General features: G+C 49.0%; 1 protein-coding gene across 1 annotated transcript in view; it reads left to right on the top strand.

The window, feature by feature from the left end:
- Positions 1-338: 338 nt before the first annotated feature.
- Positions 339-17827, top strand: part of TBCK (TBC1 domain containing kinase) — a 481012-nt gene continuing 463523 nt past the window's right edge. Inside the window, exons 1-2 of the mRNA XM_077278374.1 lie at positions 339-479; positions 8930-9161. Of these exons, the coding sequence (XP_077134489.1) occupies positions 8969-9161 (193 nt within the window). The 5' untranslated portion in view covers positions 339-479; positions 8930-8968. The remainder of the gene's footprint in view (positions 480-8929; positions 9162-17827) is intronic.

Below are 17827 nucleotides of genomic sequence, written 5' to 3'. Positions count from 1 at the left end.
CAGATGCAGGGTGCGGACCCTCAGGGTGCTGCAGGCACAGCAGATGCAGGGTGCGGACCCTCAGGGTGCTGCAGGCACAGCAGATGCAGGGTGCGGACCCTCAGGGTGCTGCAGGCACAGCAGATGCAGGGTGCTGCAGGCACAGCAGATGCAGGGTGCTGCAGGCACAGCAGAGCCGAGTTTGGACATTACAGCGCCGCACATACTGCAGAGGTCTGCACTGGGAACAGACAAGTTGTGTGCGCGGCATTATGGGCAGCCATAAGCACCTGTCACCGGGTAGGAACTGTCGCCAATCCTTCTCTCAGTCAGCGCCATGTGACCACACGGGAAGGCCTAGTGCACCGGCGCCTACCGATGACGTCACGGTCACATGACCACGGTTCTGTCCGGAGTGTTCTGTCCATGTGTAGTACAGTGATGTCTGGGTGCTGAGGTCTGGCCGGGAGAAGAGGCGCCGTCACACAGAGGAACACGGGGTGAGACCAGCAGGGCGGGCGGCAGGGTGTGGCTGTGTGCAGGCAAAGTCCTGCTGTCTGTGTATCTGTCACTAGTATCTATGTATCTATCTATCTATCTATCTATCTATCTATCTATCTATCTATCTATCTATGTATCTAGCTATCTTTCTATTATATACATATATCTAGGGCTCATGCATCAATAATGTCACAAGCAGATATTGGGAAAAAAGAATGGGTGGCAACTTTGTGACCGATGGGGGTCCGAGCTCTGAGACCCCAGCTTTTTCAAACTCTGTACTCAGCTCTCTCTGTCAGTCAGATAGAAGATACATAAAATGGCAGGGGTCCTCCTGGGGCTCGCGTGCCATTTTATCCCGTGATCCTGTAGAGACCGCAGATAAAGAAGGATGCAGGGACAAAGAGGAGTCAGAAAGCAAATAACGTTTTTTTAACTTTCCTTTAACTTCCAACCCAACAAAGAATAACAACAGTTTTCCACACAGGGAACTTAGGTACACGATCACAATTTCACAGTAAATCCTATCTACTATATAGGCGCCCTGAATTAAACCCGCGAAACACGACAGCGCCTCACTAGTGACCCACTAACAAGAACAAGTCAACCAAGTTCACTTATCAGCGTTGTTTCAACGATGCAGTCCTGATGGTGAAGCTCCGTCAGCGACGTAGTCCTGATGGCGGGGGAAGGAGGTGTCCTCCGTTGACGGGCCCAGGTGTAGATTCGAGTCCAGAATGTCTTTTGCGGTGCTGCGTTACCTCCCACAGGCGGACGTTGATCCGGGGTAACAGTTTCCACGTCCAGAGAGGGGTCTTTTTGAGTAGAATTAGCAGAATAATCGGTATCAGTCACAGCTAAGAAAAACCCAGGAGGGTCCGGAGCACTCTGTGGCAAGATGCTCCCGGGGAGCGCGGTAATACTGTCCCTGAGCTGGTCAGCACTACCCCTCTGCCTGGGGGGTCGCTGACGACGAATGCGCCTCTTTTTGGGGGCTCTGGTAATTGCCCGCAGTGTCTGTTGCACGTTCTCCCCCTGCTTCCAGCAAGTCTCACTGCGGCCTGCACACACACAACAACTGCGCTGCAGTTTCCTCTCCTCAGAGATTTCCTGCGCTTCTCTGTCCTTGCTTTCGCGCGTTTTGCTTTTTATCCTCTCCTCTCCCTGCGTCACTCTGCCTCCTGTCACATGAGCCTGGCTTCCCATGCGCCCCTCAAATCCGTCCCCCGGAACCCCGACTCCCGGCAACAATGGTTCCACCCGTCTGCACAGCTCACCAGGTCCCTGTCCCCTACATTCCCCCACCCTGTATGCTCGCCAGTCCCCGGGCGAGGCCTTCGCACTGACAGGTCGCCCATCTGACGGATTGTTCCACACTTGGGTCTGTCTAGTGTGTAAGTCAGGACTGTAGCGAGTTGGGGGTCTACCGGCAGTAGAACGTTCAGAACGTCGTGGCTCGGGTCCGTGTGTAGGGGGTGTTGGGGGAATGTCGTCAGCGGAAGGGTGACTGGTCAGGGGTAGTGTAGTAGTCGAGATAGGGGGAGTATTTTGACGCCGTTCTTCTTCTTCATCATCTTCTTCATCCCACCAATGGTTGTTGGGGAACTCAGTCGTAGGTGGCTCTTCCCTGATTGCGGATTCCGGGGTGTCCGAGTCAACAGAGCGACACAACCGGAGCATGTTGCGATGAAGAATGCGAGTACCTGTACTTCCGGGGGCCTCAGACTGCACTTCATATACAGGTCCATGCGGGTCTATACGGCGAAGCACCCGATAGGGTGTTTTTTCCCAACGATGGTCTAACTTGTTTTGCAGTCTTTGCTCTCGAACGAGTACTCGATCACCTGGCCGGAACTCTGGGGGTTTTGCTGTAGGGGTGCTCCGATGCTCCACTTCCCGAATTCGAGTGTGTACCAGTCGGTGTAAGGTCTGCAGCCGATGCCGATGATCACGCACCCACGAAGCCATCCCTGTTCGGGGGCCTTCTTCCTCCGAAGACAGTTCCAGATCTGTCATGCCTTTTCCTGGGCGCCCAAAGACCACTTCATACGGGGTGCGTCCTGTGACTTGATGAACTCTATTGTTGTAGACCCACACTAGGTCAGACACATACTCCGGCCAGCGAGCCTTCTGACCTTGTTCTAGCGCACGCAGCATTTGAAGCAAAGTCCGGTTAAACCGCTCACAAGCCCCATTTCCCTGGGGGTGATACGGTGTGGTGCGTGACTTATCAATGCCGTAGAGGCGATGCAGCTCTTCCATGACTTTGCCCAAGAAACAGGCGCCTTGATCCGAATGTATTCGCCTCGGACAGCCGTAAACTTGAATAAAGTTCTTACAGATAGCGCTCGCCGCCGACTCAGCTGTCTGATCACGGGTAGGGGTGACTACCGCGAATTTTGAAAAATGATCTACCATAACGAGGCAGTGTTCGTAGCCTTGATGCGCTGCTCCAATGGTAATGTAGTCTATCATTAATACTTCAAAAGGGGCAGACGTCGTGATGCTCTGCACAGGCGCCCTTTCCTCCGGTGACTTGGTCAGCTCACATTGTCGACATTGTCTACAGGCAGTTTGTACTTCCGCAAGCAGCCGAGGATGATAGAACCGAGTTTGCAGCCACTTAAACGTCCTCTTCACTCCGAAGTGTGCCCCGGACTCATGAGCTTCTTTAGCAACTGCGGCCACCACGGGCCCTGGTAAGACCATCTGCCAGGTCGGCTCGGAATCTGCCTGAGCCATGGTTAAGTGGCATAAGAGCCCGTCCTGAAGAGTTAGGCGCTCCCACTGCCGCAGAAGAAGGTTCAGGTCTGACGGGAGAGTTTGTCCAGGGGTTCTCACGGGCAATAGACCATTCGTTATCCACTGTCGCAATGGAGCTAGTTCCTGGTCTTCCTGTTGCAGCCGTATCCATTCGTCCCGACTCTGAACCAACAGTCCTGTAGCCGTTCCGTTCCCGGTCTGTTCCCGGCTCACAGCCGTCCGAGCAGCGCCCCCGATGGCGTAGGGGATTTCTTCTCCCTCCAGCTCCTCATCTCGGTTAGTTCTTGGGGGGTTCTTCCGCAGACGAGATAACGCGTCAGCATGAACATTCTCCGCTCCTCGCTTGTAGAGGATACGGTATCTGTACTTGGCCATCCGGGCTACCCAGCGCTGTTCCAGGGCACCCAATTTCGCATTTTCCAGATGTGCCAATGGGTTGTTATCCGTGCGTATCAGCACCTCGGAACCGGCCAGGTACTCAGCGAACCGCTCCGTCATAGCCCACACCACGGCCAGCAGCTCCACCTTGAAAGAACTATAATTGTCCGGGTTCAACTCAGAGTCATGAAGAGACCGACTCGCATAGGCGATCACTCTCTCCCGCCCATCCTGAACCTGAGACAACACAGCCCCCAATCCCTGAGAGCTGCCGTCGGTGTGTAGGATGAACGGTTGCGAAAAGTCCGCATAAGCCAACACCGGCGGCTCCATGAGAGCTGTCTTCAAGTCCCGGAACGCTGCTTCTTGTGGCTCCTGCCATTGTATCTTCTTTCCCCGTTCCTTGGGGGAGCTTCCTTTCAGCAGGACTTGTAGATTGTGAGAACGGCGAGCAAAGTTCTTCACGAAGCGCCGGTAGTACCCAGCGAGGCCCAAGAACGCCCGTACATCCTTGGCGGTCTCCGGTGTGGGCCACTCCTGGATTGCGGCAATCTTCTCCTGCGATGGCCGGACTCCTTCGGCGGACACCACATGCCCCAGGTACTCGATCTGTTCCCGGAACAAGTGACACTTCTGGGGCTTCACCTTAAGCCCGTATTTCAGCAACCGGTCTAGTACCTGCTCCAGTCGGCACAGATGTTCCTCGAATGTTGGAGCATAGATGATGATGTCATCCAGATAAATGAGAGTGGCCTCGAAGTTCAAATCCCCCAGACACCGCTCCATTAATCGTTGGAAGGTGCCTGGAGCGTTGGCCAGCCCAAACGGCATTCGATTGAACTCGAATAGTCCCATGGGAAGGATAAACGCTGTCTTAGGACGATCTGCTTCTGTCATCGGGACCTGCCAGTATCCGCTGGCTAGGTCTAAGGTGGAAAAATATTTGGCCCGACCCAGCACGGAGAGAGACTCCTCGATACGGGGAAGTGGATAAGAGTCTCGGACGGTGCATGCATTTAGCTTACGATAGTCCACACAGAACCGGAGCGTGCCGTCCTTTTTCCGCACCAGCACGATCGGGGCAGCCCACGGGCTCTGACTCTCGCGGATCACTCCCTTTTGTAGCATCTGGCCTAACAACGTCTTTACTTCCTGGTACATCTGCGGGGGAATCTGTCTGTACCGCTCCCTGATGGGCACTGTATCTCCGGTCGGAATTCCATGTTCGATGGCCGTGGTACAGCCAAAATCATCTTCATGTTGTGCGAACACTTTAGCATAATGTCCAAGGAGTCGCTGCACTTGTGAGATCTGTGATGGATCCAGGCCCGACAATTCCGTCCGCATGTGCTCCAGAATAGTTTGACCCTTTCGAAACGCTATTGGCTCAGGATCCTGCGTAGACCGGACACTGACCATCCAGGGATCAGGGGAATCCACCGTTAACTGCAAAGTATCTGGAGGGGGCATCACTTCTAAAGGTCGTAACACTTTGGCCATCTCACTTCGGACCCGTAGCACGACATCGTGTTCGTCCACATTCACACATCGCACTGGTACGGCCCCATTTTTAACAGTAGCCAGGGATCGGGCCACCAGCAGTCCTGTGGGCAAAGGGGATGTAAAGGTGGGCTCAATCTGTACTTGTACTCCTTCTAGAGGGATGCGAGCTCGTATGGGCAGGGATATAACAGTCTGTCCTGGGGGGAACGTCACCTTTGCTGTCGGGGAAGTAATTACTCTCCCTAGTATGTCTCCCTCCTGACAGGTCTCTTGTACTCGGACTTCCCTCACTAACTGTCTGAACACGGAGCCCTGAGGTGTACTGGTCCCCCACTGATTGAGTGTCTCTTGCGTAGTCTCTCCTAACAGAAAACTGCCAAAATCTTTCAATACGTTCATCCCCAAGGTCACAGTATGTTGTGGGCCAGGATCTCCCCGTGTTAACACAACCCCCCCGGCGGCCCAGGTCCTTCCCACATAAAGATATTTGCATCCAGGTGACCCCTTCCACTGGGATGGGCAGCTGATTGGCGGCCTGTAACCGAATTACGGGACCCCATTGGGGTCTGACTGTCAAAGGAAAGTGTTTTCTAAAATAAGCCTCGGGCATAGTCGTGACTTGGGACCCGGTGTCCACCAGACAACGGACAGCCCGCCCTTCAAACTCTGCCCAAACCAGGGGGCAGCTGGCAACCAAATTTCCGGGACTTTCACCACCCATCCGCGGGGACTCTGGCTCCGAGCGTCGTCCCCTTAGCTCGGAGCCCTCTAGTTTAACGCCTGACGGGACGAGGCCCTCCCTCTCCGGGGGCACTCCCGTGCGAAATGTCCTGCCTCCCCGCAACCATAGCAAGCACCGGGGACCGGATAATATCCTGGACGAGCGCCACGAGCTGGACTCCCAGACCCTTGCCCCCGGGGTAGCTCCCTTGGTCTTCGCGCATTCTTTTTAACTTCAGCCAGTTCGTCCCTGATTTGTTTGAGCTCCTGCCGCATCTCCTGAACCCACGACGGCTCACCCCCTCCTGGTGCAGCGGTCTGGATAACCCGAGTCTCTCCTGTCAGGACCGTCACCCCCCTCTCTTGCTCCCGGGTGCGGGCCTCATTGCCTATGTCGGAGAAAGTCAGGCGCGGATCGACCCGCACTCGTTCACGTAGAGCCTGTTTGGTCAACTCATCTCGCAGTCCCGTCACCAGTTGGTCGCGCAGGGTCACGTCAACATGTCCCATCCCCATACCATCTTTCCGCACGATTGCAATGTTTAACTCTTGCAGAGCATTCATGTACTGAGTGACAGTCTCGCCTTCTTTTTGTCGCCGTCCAAACAACCGGGCCCGCAGCTCTCCCACGTCGGTGGGATCCCCGTGCATCCCCTCTAACACATTTAACACCCCGGTAAAAGTATTCCGCTCTGTGGGGGGTCTCAACATCACTGAATCTCGGGCCTCTCCGTCTAAGGCCATAATGGCCACCTCTGCTTCCAGGGCCGGGGTCATAGGATGCATCCTCAGCAGCCCCCGCATCCTTTCAGTCCAACTCCACAACAACATGTTGCTCCCATTAAACTTGGGCAGGTTATTCAACATGGCCCCCAATGAGAGAGACGCTCTCGGGCCAGCCCCATCCTCCGTATCTTCTGGCTCCCTCTTTGGATCCTGCATCCTGCCGACTACGCCAAATGTAGAGACCGCAGATAAAGAAGGATGCAGGGACAAAGAGGAGTCAGAAAGCAAATAACGTTTTTTTAACTTTCCTTTAACTTCCAACCCAACAAAGAATAACAACAGTTTTCCACACAGGGAACTTAGGTACACGATCACAATTTCACAGTAAATCCTATCTACTATATAGGCGCCCTGAACTAAACCCGCGAAACACGACAGCGCCTCACTAGTGACCCACTAACAAGAACAAGTCAACCAAGTTCACTTATCAGCGTTGTTTCAACGATGCAGTCCTGATGGTGAAGCTCCGTCAGCGGCGTAGTCCTGATGGCGGGGGAAGGAGGTGTCCTCCGTTGACGGGCCCAGGTGTAGATTCGAGTCCAGAATGTCTTTTGCGGTGCTGCGTTACCTCCCACAGGCGGACGTTGATCCGGGGTAACAGTTTCCACGTCCAGAGAGGGGTCTTTTTGAGTAGAATTAGCAGAATAATCGGTATCAGTCACAGCTAAGAAAAACCCAGGAGGGTCCGGAGCACTCTGTGGCAAGATGCTCCCGGGGAGCGCGGTAATACTGTCCCTGAGCTGGTCAGCACTACCCCTCTGCCTGGGGGGTCGCTGACGACGAATGCGCCTCTTTTTGGGGGCTCTGGTAATTGCCCGCAGTGTCTGTTGCACGTTCTCCCCCTGCTTCCAGCAAGTCTCACTGCGGCCTGCACACACACAACAACTGCGCTGCAGTTTCCTCTCCTCAGAGATTTCCCGCGCTTCTCTGTCCTTGCTTTCGCGCGTTTTGCTTTTTATCCTCTCCTCTCCCTGCGTCACTCTGCCTCCTGTCACATGAGCCTGGCTTCCCATGCGCCCCTCAAATCCGTCCCCCGGAACCCCGACTCCCGGCAACAATGGTTCCACCCGTCTGCACAGCTCACCAGGTCCCTGTCCCCTACAATCCCTGCTGGCAATCGGCGCTGGCTTTCCTCCTTTATGGACATAATTGACATTTGGAGGAAGACTTGATTACGACCACTAGCAACTAGCTAACTAGCTGTCACTATAGCAGTGGTCGTAACCATGGATACCTAAGGTCCTGCACATGAGGAAAGAGACATAGCGAATCAGAAAAACTATGCTACATTTCTAATTGAAGGTATATGCTAATATTATCATTATTGCACCTACTACATATTGGGCTAGGATCTTGGAGAGGGGCATACTCCTTTAAGCTGACCATACAACCAATGTGCATGAGGGCGCCCCAATCCAGGTTCTTTCTATAAACTGAATGGGCACCTGTCATCAGATCCATTCTGCCTGAACTACGCACAGCATGAATCTGAGTCGGCCGGGGTTATTGAGGACTGGTATTCCTCTTAAACACTGCAGCATTTCAGAGAAAACATAGTTTGAAAAGATGGCTAACGACTTTGCGCTTTAGCTAACTTATCTGAGGTGATCCCTGGCCAACGTCTCCGCAATCCGATCCCCATGACGGACGCGTCTCTCCCTATTGGCAAAGTCACCTAAGCTGAACATGTATACATATGGGGGGATTGTGACAGATAGGTCACCAGTGTGTGATCTGTGGAGGTCTGACCTAGCAGCTCTACTATCAGCTGCTCACTCTGGTGCCAGCGGGATGTAGACAACATAGGGAGCTGCCGTGCACAACTCCATCCAGGGTGTCGCAGCCAGTACTGCAGATCAGCTCCTGTTCTCTTCTATAGCAGCTGATCTGCAGTACTTGGCAGCAGCCACTACATACAGATGATGAGCGGACCCCAGGGTTGTTATATGTTGCTAACACTGACACAATTTAGAAGAACAGAAGAGAGCGGTTTGCTGCTGTTGGATTTGACTCACAAAGCAACACCTAAACTTCTTTAGGAAGTGAAAGGTTTGTAAACTTTTTCACCTGGATGTAAACAAGAACACTTCCACTTACTGATCCAAATGGAGATCTGTGTCATTGTGTGGAAGTGACACCCAAAGTACAAGAGAAAATGCTCTTCTACAATGATAAATCCACTGTTTTGATAGGATGCATCACATATGCTGCAATCCTCTGTGTCTGTGAGTACGTGCATGTGGCAATGGCAGTCGTACAGCATTGTCTTCCTAATCTATACTCTGTCTTGTGTTCGCAGATCATTCCTCAGCAAGTCGCCGGCAGCCCTCCCTCCACCATGGCTTCTCTCAGGGATGCAGGACTAGGAGCTTTCACGTTTTTCGCATCAGCACTCCCTCACGATGTCTGTGGAAGTAATGGTCTCCCTCTTACTCCAAACTCAATCAAAATCCTGGGCCGATTTCAAATCCTCAAGACCATCGTCCACCCCCGACTCTGCCAATATGTGGATATCACCCGGGGCAAACATGGTAAGGAGGCAGTGCTCCCTAAAGACATTATAAAAAAAAACTTGAATTGTATCATAGAATGTTTGTTAGAGTTGGAAGGGACCTCCAGGGGCATCGTGTCCAACCCCCTGCTCTATACAGGATTCACTAAACCATCTCAGACAGATGTCTGTCCAATCACTGTTTGAAGACTTCTATTGAAGGCGAGCTCTCCACCTCTCTTGGCAGCCTGTTCCACTCATTGATCACCCTCACTGTCAAAAAGTTTTTTCTAATATCTAATCTGTATCTTCTCCCTTTCAGTTTCATTCCATTACCTCTCGTTTTTCCATGTGCAAATGAGAATAATGATGATCCCTCTATGCTGTGACATCCCTTCAGATATTTGTAGACAACTATTAAGTCTCCTCTTAGCCTTCTTTTTTGCAAGCTAAACATTCCCTGATCCTTTAACCGTTCCTCGTGGGACATAGTTAGCAGCCCGCTCACCATCCTGGTAGCTCTTCTCTGAACTGAAACAATGAAAAAAATGTATTTTTTTGTCCCCAATCTGCTGCATATTTTACCTTTGACCCTCAGCAAATCTGCAGCAATTTCTTTCATTGTGAATTCGGCTTATAAATTATCAGTCCTATCATGGTAGTTAGAAGTCGTCTGTGTATGAACAGGGTTGCTGGGCCCTGTCGTTGGGACAAGTTGTTTCTTCTAAAAAGCCACTTTGCCTTAGCGAGGCGATTTAGATACACGGATAGGGCAGAGAACTTTGTATTTTTTTGTCACATAAAACTGCAGCTGCTTATGGTCCTTTATGGGGGTGTGGATCTATCAAAAGAGGTCAGTAGTCACAGAAGGGATTGATAATGCATTTTTAAACGTTGTAGTCAAAAAAATGGAGGGGAAATTTCAAGGTAAAGTTGTAGACTACCATAGAGTTATGCCACAAGCTGAAGGATATGGATCACTGTAATGCCTCAATATAAGGCGCTATGAGGGTAGCCACTCAATTTGACAAAGACTGTTGCAGTAAAAAAAATATACAGAGGAGTTAGTTATCCATTGCACAGTATTGTGTTTTCTAGTGGCCATGGTGACATAGTGAATAAATCCGAGTATTTTATTATGAGATCTTTAATTTATCACCTATTAACTTTGTCAACCCCAATAGGGAAACAAGCTTTTGAAACACAGAGGAAAGAAAAATACCCTCTGCACTGCTCCAGCTCATGAGTATAGCTATAATTGATGTTATTAACCATTAATCTGACCCCTTTAAGATAGGCAATCTATGAGATTCTCTTAGGTAGTGTCCTCTACTGGCAGCTTCCTGTGGCTCTAGGCTCCAAGCATGTAGTGGCAACATTAAATTGGATCTGTCATCATATATCCCGATATAAACTACATATATTATTAAATAGATCTCTCATACCTGATGAGTGTGGTGTACTTGCTACAGCTTTTAAAAAAGGGCCTTCTATGCCATGTGTTCCAATGGCCTTAAGCATAAAAGGCCAACTCAGGCGATCGAACGCCTTTTCAGCATCCAAACTCCGGAGAAGAGTAGGTTCCCCCGATTTTTTAACTATTTCTTTAAGATCAACTTCCCTTCTGGCGTTGTCACCGCCTTGTCTAAAAGGGACTGCCAAGATGTTTTAATGAAAGCAATGTGCATCCAGAAGAAACAATTGCTATCTTTAACAGTTGTTAGATATTCGCTTCATTCCTTTCAAAAGGTAAGAGGCCTCTCCTGTCTATTCCATACGATACACTTTATTTGATACACTTTATTGATCCCGGGGGGAAATTACGGTTCTTTATTCTTTAAATCTCAGTCTTTTATTATAGGGGCTTTATCCTGGAGGACCAATAGGTATCCTGGTTTAGTTGTTTGTTCACACCAAAGATGTATTGGCTCAAAGGAAACTTGAATGGTTAACAATTCATATCTTAATTGGCTTCCTCACCCTCTGGCTATGTGTAATTCCCTACTTCCTTATGCCCATTTAACAAGTCTATTTAAAAGAGACTCAGAGGGTCAGCTCTTGTTCCTACTGCAAATCTGTGTGAGAGGAGGATGGGGGGTGCATGCCCCCTCACTAGTAGCTTCAATGATTTCAATATTTTGTATGGCAATCATCATTATTTTTTTTTTATGGCGGCAGAGTTAAAAACAGAAAATCAGACTGGCAACCTTCCCCCCTTTTGAGGTTGTGTTGGGAACCAATTTACAGATAGTTTCCAAAGTGTTGCGGCCATAGCTGGACCAAGCTGTCTGTTACACCCAACCGTGGTGTCCATGGGTTTGTAGACCCACTGTGTCACAAGACTGGGTCTAGCCAGGAAGGGGTGTAACTAAGCGCCTTCCTTGGTGTTCACTGGAGCCTCTAGTGTGGTCAGGCTTGTGCGGCAAGTAGCCGTCAGGTACTACTCCTGGACACAACCCGGTACTGCAGCTGCTGACCTCCAGGGGTCAGGTAAGGTGACACTACTTTAGAGCTTAGTTTAGACTCGCCGGTCTAGGATTCTGGATCAGGGTTAGGCCACTCATAGACTGGGGAATAGTCTTTGTGCTTGTGCATGAAAATGAAGGTATCCAGCTCAGGAAATAAAATCAAAAGTCTTTATTTGGACAATTTTAAAAAGTAAGCTGCTTGGCAAACCAGTGCATACTGGATGAAGGAATGTCTTGAATAACTGGACGCGTTTTGAACACGTATAGTGCTCTTAGTCCTCAGTTTCACAATGAGCAGTCTTGCCAAAAGTTAAAATACGCCCCAAACAGGTGGGGAACTGAGTGAAAATGATTGCTCCACAGAATGAAATTAACACTTGAATAGCATGACATGCAATGCAAAGTGCACAAAAAGAAAAAAGAAAATAGTCTTTGTGCACTGGCCGCACTGGGACCACTGGACTTAGGGAACAGGACCGGTCGCTCCAGTACCAGGAGACGAGGTTCAGGCATTGGCCGCTCCAGTACCAGGAGACGAGGTTCAGGCACTGGCCGCTCCAGGACTAGGAGACGAGGTTCAGGCACTGGCCGCTCCAAGACTAGGAGACGAGGTTCAGGCACTGGCCGCTCCAGGACTAGGAGACGAGGTTCAGGCACTGGCCGCTCCAGGACTAGGAGACGAGGTTCAGGCACTGGCCGCTCCAGGACTAGGAGACGAGGTTCAGGCACTGGCCGCTCCAGGACTAGGGAGACGAGGTTCAGGCACTGGCCGCTCCAGGACTAGGGAGACGAGGTTCAGGCACTTCCCACTCTGGGACCAGGGGACGAGGTTCAGGCTCTGCCCACTCTGGGACCAGGGGACGAGGTTCAGGCACTGCCCACTCTGGGACCAGGGAAAGAGGTTCAAGGACTGGTCACTCCGGGATCAGGGGGCGAGGTTCAAGCTCTGGCCGCCCTGGGACAAGGAGCGAGTTTCAGGCACTGACTGCTCCAGGACCAGAGGACGAGGTTCAGGCACTGGCCGTTACAGGACCAGGGGATGACGGCTGACTTTCGAACCTCGTGTATGGTTGGCCTCATTGTTATCTGCGAATTGTGCGGCCTCCTTTTGGCTCACGGTCCTGCGCAAACTGTCACACCTCCACAGGGCAAAGATGAAGGAACCTGGTCTTTCACCATAAGGTCCTTGAAGGTGATGACTGACAGTCCTTAGACCCACTGTTCAAAGTTGATTCTGAACCCATCCAGCACATCACTGTGGCTGTCGCATGGTCCTTGCTGGAGGGCCCAGAACTTTTTACGGTACACCTCTGGTGTCAGCTACTTTATTAGGGCCTGATTGATGGCCTCATAGACTCCATCTTGATCTCGAGGAAGAGAAATTAACACCTGCAGAGCTTTTCCTCGGAACCCTGGAGTTAAATATTGGGCCCATTTGATCCTCAGGTACTGCCTGCAGGCTTTTTCAAACCCACTCAGAAATATGTCCTGTCCTTGTCCATGACAGAAAAATGCTCAGGGCGGTGTTTAAATTGGCTGGCATTGCTGGACTCACAGCTCAATAGGAAAGATCTCTGAATCTGGAATTGGGCCAACCTTAGCTTGTGCTCTCTCTGAGCTTGTCATTCCTCTTGCTCAGCCTCTCTGTGAACTCATGCTTTGCTTTGCGGTGTTGTAGCACCGGCTGCAGGCGCGTTTGAGGGTCACAGTCTCCCATTTGCTGCAGAAGGAGCGCCACACAAGCATTCATTCCATTCTGAGAGCTCTGGTTGCTGCTAGCCCCTCTGAGTCTGACAGCTCTGGAGCCGGTGCTATAGCTAGGTCTCCTGATGCTCCACTGGTCCCAGGGCTGGGGCCAGATCTAGTTGGTCTCCGGCATCATTCTCCACCAAGGCAAGGATTAAAATCTCATTGGTCTTGTCTGACCCATCAAGACCTCGCTCTTAGAGACTGATCAGCACAGCTTTCTCGTGCTTTTTATAAAAAGTTACCATCTTAGCAGAAACTTGCCGCCCAAAAGATAGAATAGAAAAACAAGAGGGGGGAGGGGTGTAGCTGCTACACGTACAGTATGTTCCTAGATAAAAAAAAAAAATGAATACACTGAGCCTGATTCTTTAAAACTCTGCACAGCCTTCTCGCAAAAAACGTGCAAGTTTTCACTGACAGGAATGATTTCTCAAACCAGATCAATGGTTTTTTTTTGTATATCCCACCGCTGCCACCAATTTGTCAAAGATCGCAGCCTGGGATGTCACGCAGATGCCACCTGCTGTTATCTTTGGAACTAACAGCTCTCTGCTTCTCCCTATCATACAGACAATTACACAATGAACGGAGGAGGCCGCCGGCTGTGTCCACTCATAGGCCAGTTATCGGAAAACTAAGAGTACACGTATTCTTAGTAAAGTTCATAAAGTTTATTCTTAATAAAGTTCTAAAGTTCATAGATGACCCACAGTCCACAAAAGCTGAAGTGGGTGTGTAACCATGTCTACATCAAAATTCCACCTCTAACAGAATCTTTTGAAATGAGGAAAACGGTACCTGTGAGTCTGAGTGACCTCCTCGACAATCACCCAGACTTAAGCGTTTCCCAGCAAGTTGTCAGACGGTGGGCAAGAGGGGCAGTCCTTCTTCCAATGTTCCGGATTTCCACAATAGAAACATAATCTCCCTTTGATTCGCCAATTCCTCTCCTCCTTGAGGTTAGTGGCCCCAACCTCCATAGGTTCCGTATATGGCATCACCTCGGACTTAGCAGGGTGTACTGGAACCTCTCGCTGGATTACTCCTCTCTCCCGCAATCGCCGATTCATGCTTATGGCCTGAGTCATGGCCTTCTCCAAAGAACTAGGTGGCGGATGGAGATCCAGAGAGTCCTTGAGATGATCCGAAAGTTTTCTCCTGAACTGGCATCTTAAAGCAGAGTAATTCCAAGACACCTTGGTGGACCACCGTCTATACTCAGAACAATACCATTCAGCATTAAGTTTACCCTGGGAGAGACCCATGATCGTGTCCTCTGCCACCCTCACCTGGTCTGGTTCGTCATAAATCAGTCCTAAAGCCTCAAAGAACCTATACACAGACATACATACAGGGGCAGTAACAGGTAAATAAAAAGCCCAAGTTTGAGGTCCCTCCCTGAGTAAAGAGATAATTATTCCCACCCGTTGGCTCTTATTTCCAGAGGACCTGGGTCTAAGGGAGAAAAGTAGCTTACAACTCTCTCTGAATGTATGGAACATCTCCTTTTCTCCAGAGAAAGTATCTGGGAGTCTGACCGTAGGTTCAGGAGAGTGTAAAGAAATATTAATGGGGTCGGATTGCCTAATGACTGATTGTGCCATAGATCCCTGAAATGACTTAACAGCTTCAGTAAGTTCCCCCTGGAGTTGGTTATGGGAAGTGACAAAAGCTCTATGTTCCACTGACAACTCCTGCATCATTTGGGTCAAATTTGACATCTGATCTGCAAGAGCATGAAGTGGATCCATAGAGAGAGGGAAAAAAAAAATGTGTGGCAAGTTATAATGTCATTGTGTAGTACTGAGGGTTAATGCAGAGTAACACAGACTCCACTAGATGGCAACAAAGTGGAGAGTGAGCTGAAATTCCTGCTATGAAGCAGCACAGTAATACACGAGGGAAAACAAGGCTAAAAAGCCAAGAAAAGACGACCAAAAGAGTCCATATATGTATAAAAATGAAAATTCTTTATTATAAATAGTAAACAGGACAGACAGCCATCAGGATAAGGAATGGCATGCAATAAAAGTAACCATAATACAAAGGTATAAACAACGAGTGTGCGCACATGCCGGAACCACTCAACACAGAATGGTTAGTATATAATAAACTCTCCGTCAAAATAGGACGGTATAAGAGAAGGTGCATCCATAAATCTATACCTAATATCACAGAGTAGATGAAACATTAACCAATAAAGCTCCCACAAGTATCAGAATGAGAAACTTACGCTCAGCTAAAGATAAATAGCAAGATCAATTATAACTATACCTTGTGGGGAGCGGCACCAGTGTAGGGGTTCCTGGAATGTGCGCACACACCCCATCGCATGTTTCGGATGATCTCCTTCCTCAGTGGGCCACAGTAATACAGCGAAGGTGGCAGTAGAGTAGTCAGAGAGCCGAGTCAATACCAAGAGAAAACGCTGTATCAATGGAAAACCACAGAGCAAAGTCAGACGAGAGCAAAAGATCAGTACCGGTCAGTAACTGATATACCAGAGGGGAGAGACAGAATCAGGTCAGAGCCAAGTTAAAGTCTATACCGGGTGTTGAGTCCTCATCCGTCCCTGGCTTTCTGATGTAGAGAGATCCAAGTAATAACACACAGCACAAGAGATGTGTATTCATATGCAGGGATCGCCCAGGAGCTCGCCTCTGACTCACTGGGCTCACCCCTCCTGTTTATATAGGAATGAGATAAGCATTTACAGACATGCGTACAAGGGCTCATATTCTCTAACAAAGAGTATCTATTCTACTGATAACGTTCACTTCTGGAATGCAGGTTACAATATGGCAAAGGAATGCGTCCATAAAAGGAAATGTCTACCTTGCTCAAGTTTCTTCATATACGTCTCTGAGTAGAGGAAGACAAAATGGATTCTTCAATCTGATCTCTACAATTCCCCCCTTTGACATATTCCTTTTATAATCTATCACAAATCCCCCTTTAACATATCCATATTTTAGATTACCACAGGGCCAAAGACAAAGCCTTTATTTTTGGTATTACACATGTACACGCTTGTATTCAATAAGAGAATCAAATCTACTATCAATTCTTCCGTTTAACTCTCACAACCTTTTCTTTGTTCTGCAATAAGTATACTAAAATATAAAAACAAAAATTAGTACAGTAATATTAATTAGAATCACTAGAGGATAACATAAGAATGAAGAAGAAAATTTATACTCTTGCATCCATTACACAAAATTTATCTGTGCATACTGAGATACTCTTGAGCACAATCTGGAATAGTACGTATATGACTACAATAATCATAACTATATGTATTATGCTCTGCATAATCCCAGCAACCCACCCGCCGATTCCTCTGAACCAGTTGGCTGGGTTGAGAAAAGAGAAAGTATCAGACCACCAGCTATCCTTATTCTGGTCATTGTCTTTATCATACTGATCTCTGAGTCGTTGTACGTCCTTTAATTTAAATGTCATGTACTAATTTTCTATGATGTTGCACGAATCTATTATTCAAAGGGGTTAAAGAATTCAGTCTATCCCATGCCTCCGTTGAGGTTAACACTATTAACATCAATATTCTGAGTTTTATACTGCTCTTTTGCAATGGCTTGCATGTATCCATGATGCCTTTCCTTCGAGCTTGACTGATGTAGGTGTTGTCAACAGGACTTGGAAGGGTCCGTCAAATCTTGGTTCAAGAGCCTTTCTGGTGTGTCTTTTTACATAGACTTGATCACCTGGTTCCAACTTGTGACTTCCTTCAGTGTTGTCAGGATCTGGAAGGGAAGTAAAAACTTGTGCATGCACCTTAGTTAATTGTTTCTGAAGATTTTGCACATAAGAAGTCAATGACTCAATATTTAACACAAGTTGCTGTGGAAAATAACATCCTAAATTGGCAGTCCTGCCAAACAAAATTTCATATGGAGACAGTTTAGTCTTACCCCTTGGGGTATTGCGTATTGAGTAAAGGGCCAGTGGAAGGCATTCTGTCCAAGGCTTTCCTGTTTCAGCCATGGCTTTCTGTATTTTTAATTTTAAAGTTCCATTCATGCGTTCCACCTTACCAGAACTTTGAGGATGGTACGGAGTGTGTAACTGACTTTCAACACCCAACATTTTCAGTACATTTTGAAATATTTCTCCAGTGAAATGAGTACCCCTATCTGACTCGATCACTTCAGGGAGACCGTAACGGGGTATCAGTTCGGCAACTAGCTTTACAGCAGTGTTTTTAGCTGAAGCCTTCCGAACTGGATAGGCCTCTGGCCACCCTGAGAACATGTCCACACACACCAACACATACTCATACCCATTACTTTTTGGCAGCTGGATAAAGTCTATCTGTAATCGCTGGAACGGATAGAGAGGTCGGACGTGATGCTTCATAGGGGTCTTTGTTGTCTGTCCGGGATTATGTGTCAGGCATATAACGCATGCAGCACAATAGTCTCTTGCATAGTTGCCAAAACCTGGAGCCAACCAGACTTGCTTTGCCAGT

This window comes from Ranitomeya variabilis, chromosome 1 (genome assembly GCF_051348905.1).
Source record: "Ranitomeya variabilis isolate aRanVar5 chromosome 1, aRanVar5.hap1, whole genome shotgun sequence".
Taxonomy (NCBI): Eukaryota; Metazoa; Chordata; class Amphibia; order Anura; family Dendrobatidae; genus Ranitomeya; species Ranitomeya variabilis.
The sequence above is the reverse complement of the archived record's forward strand: the minus strand, read 5'-3'. Positions and strand labels throughout refer to the sequence as shown.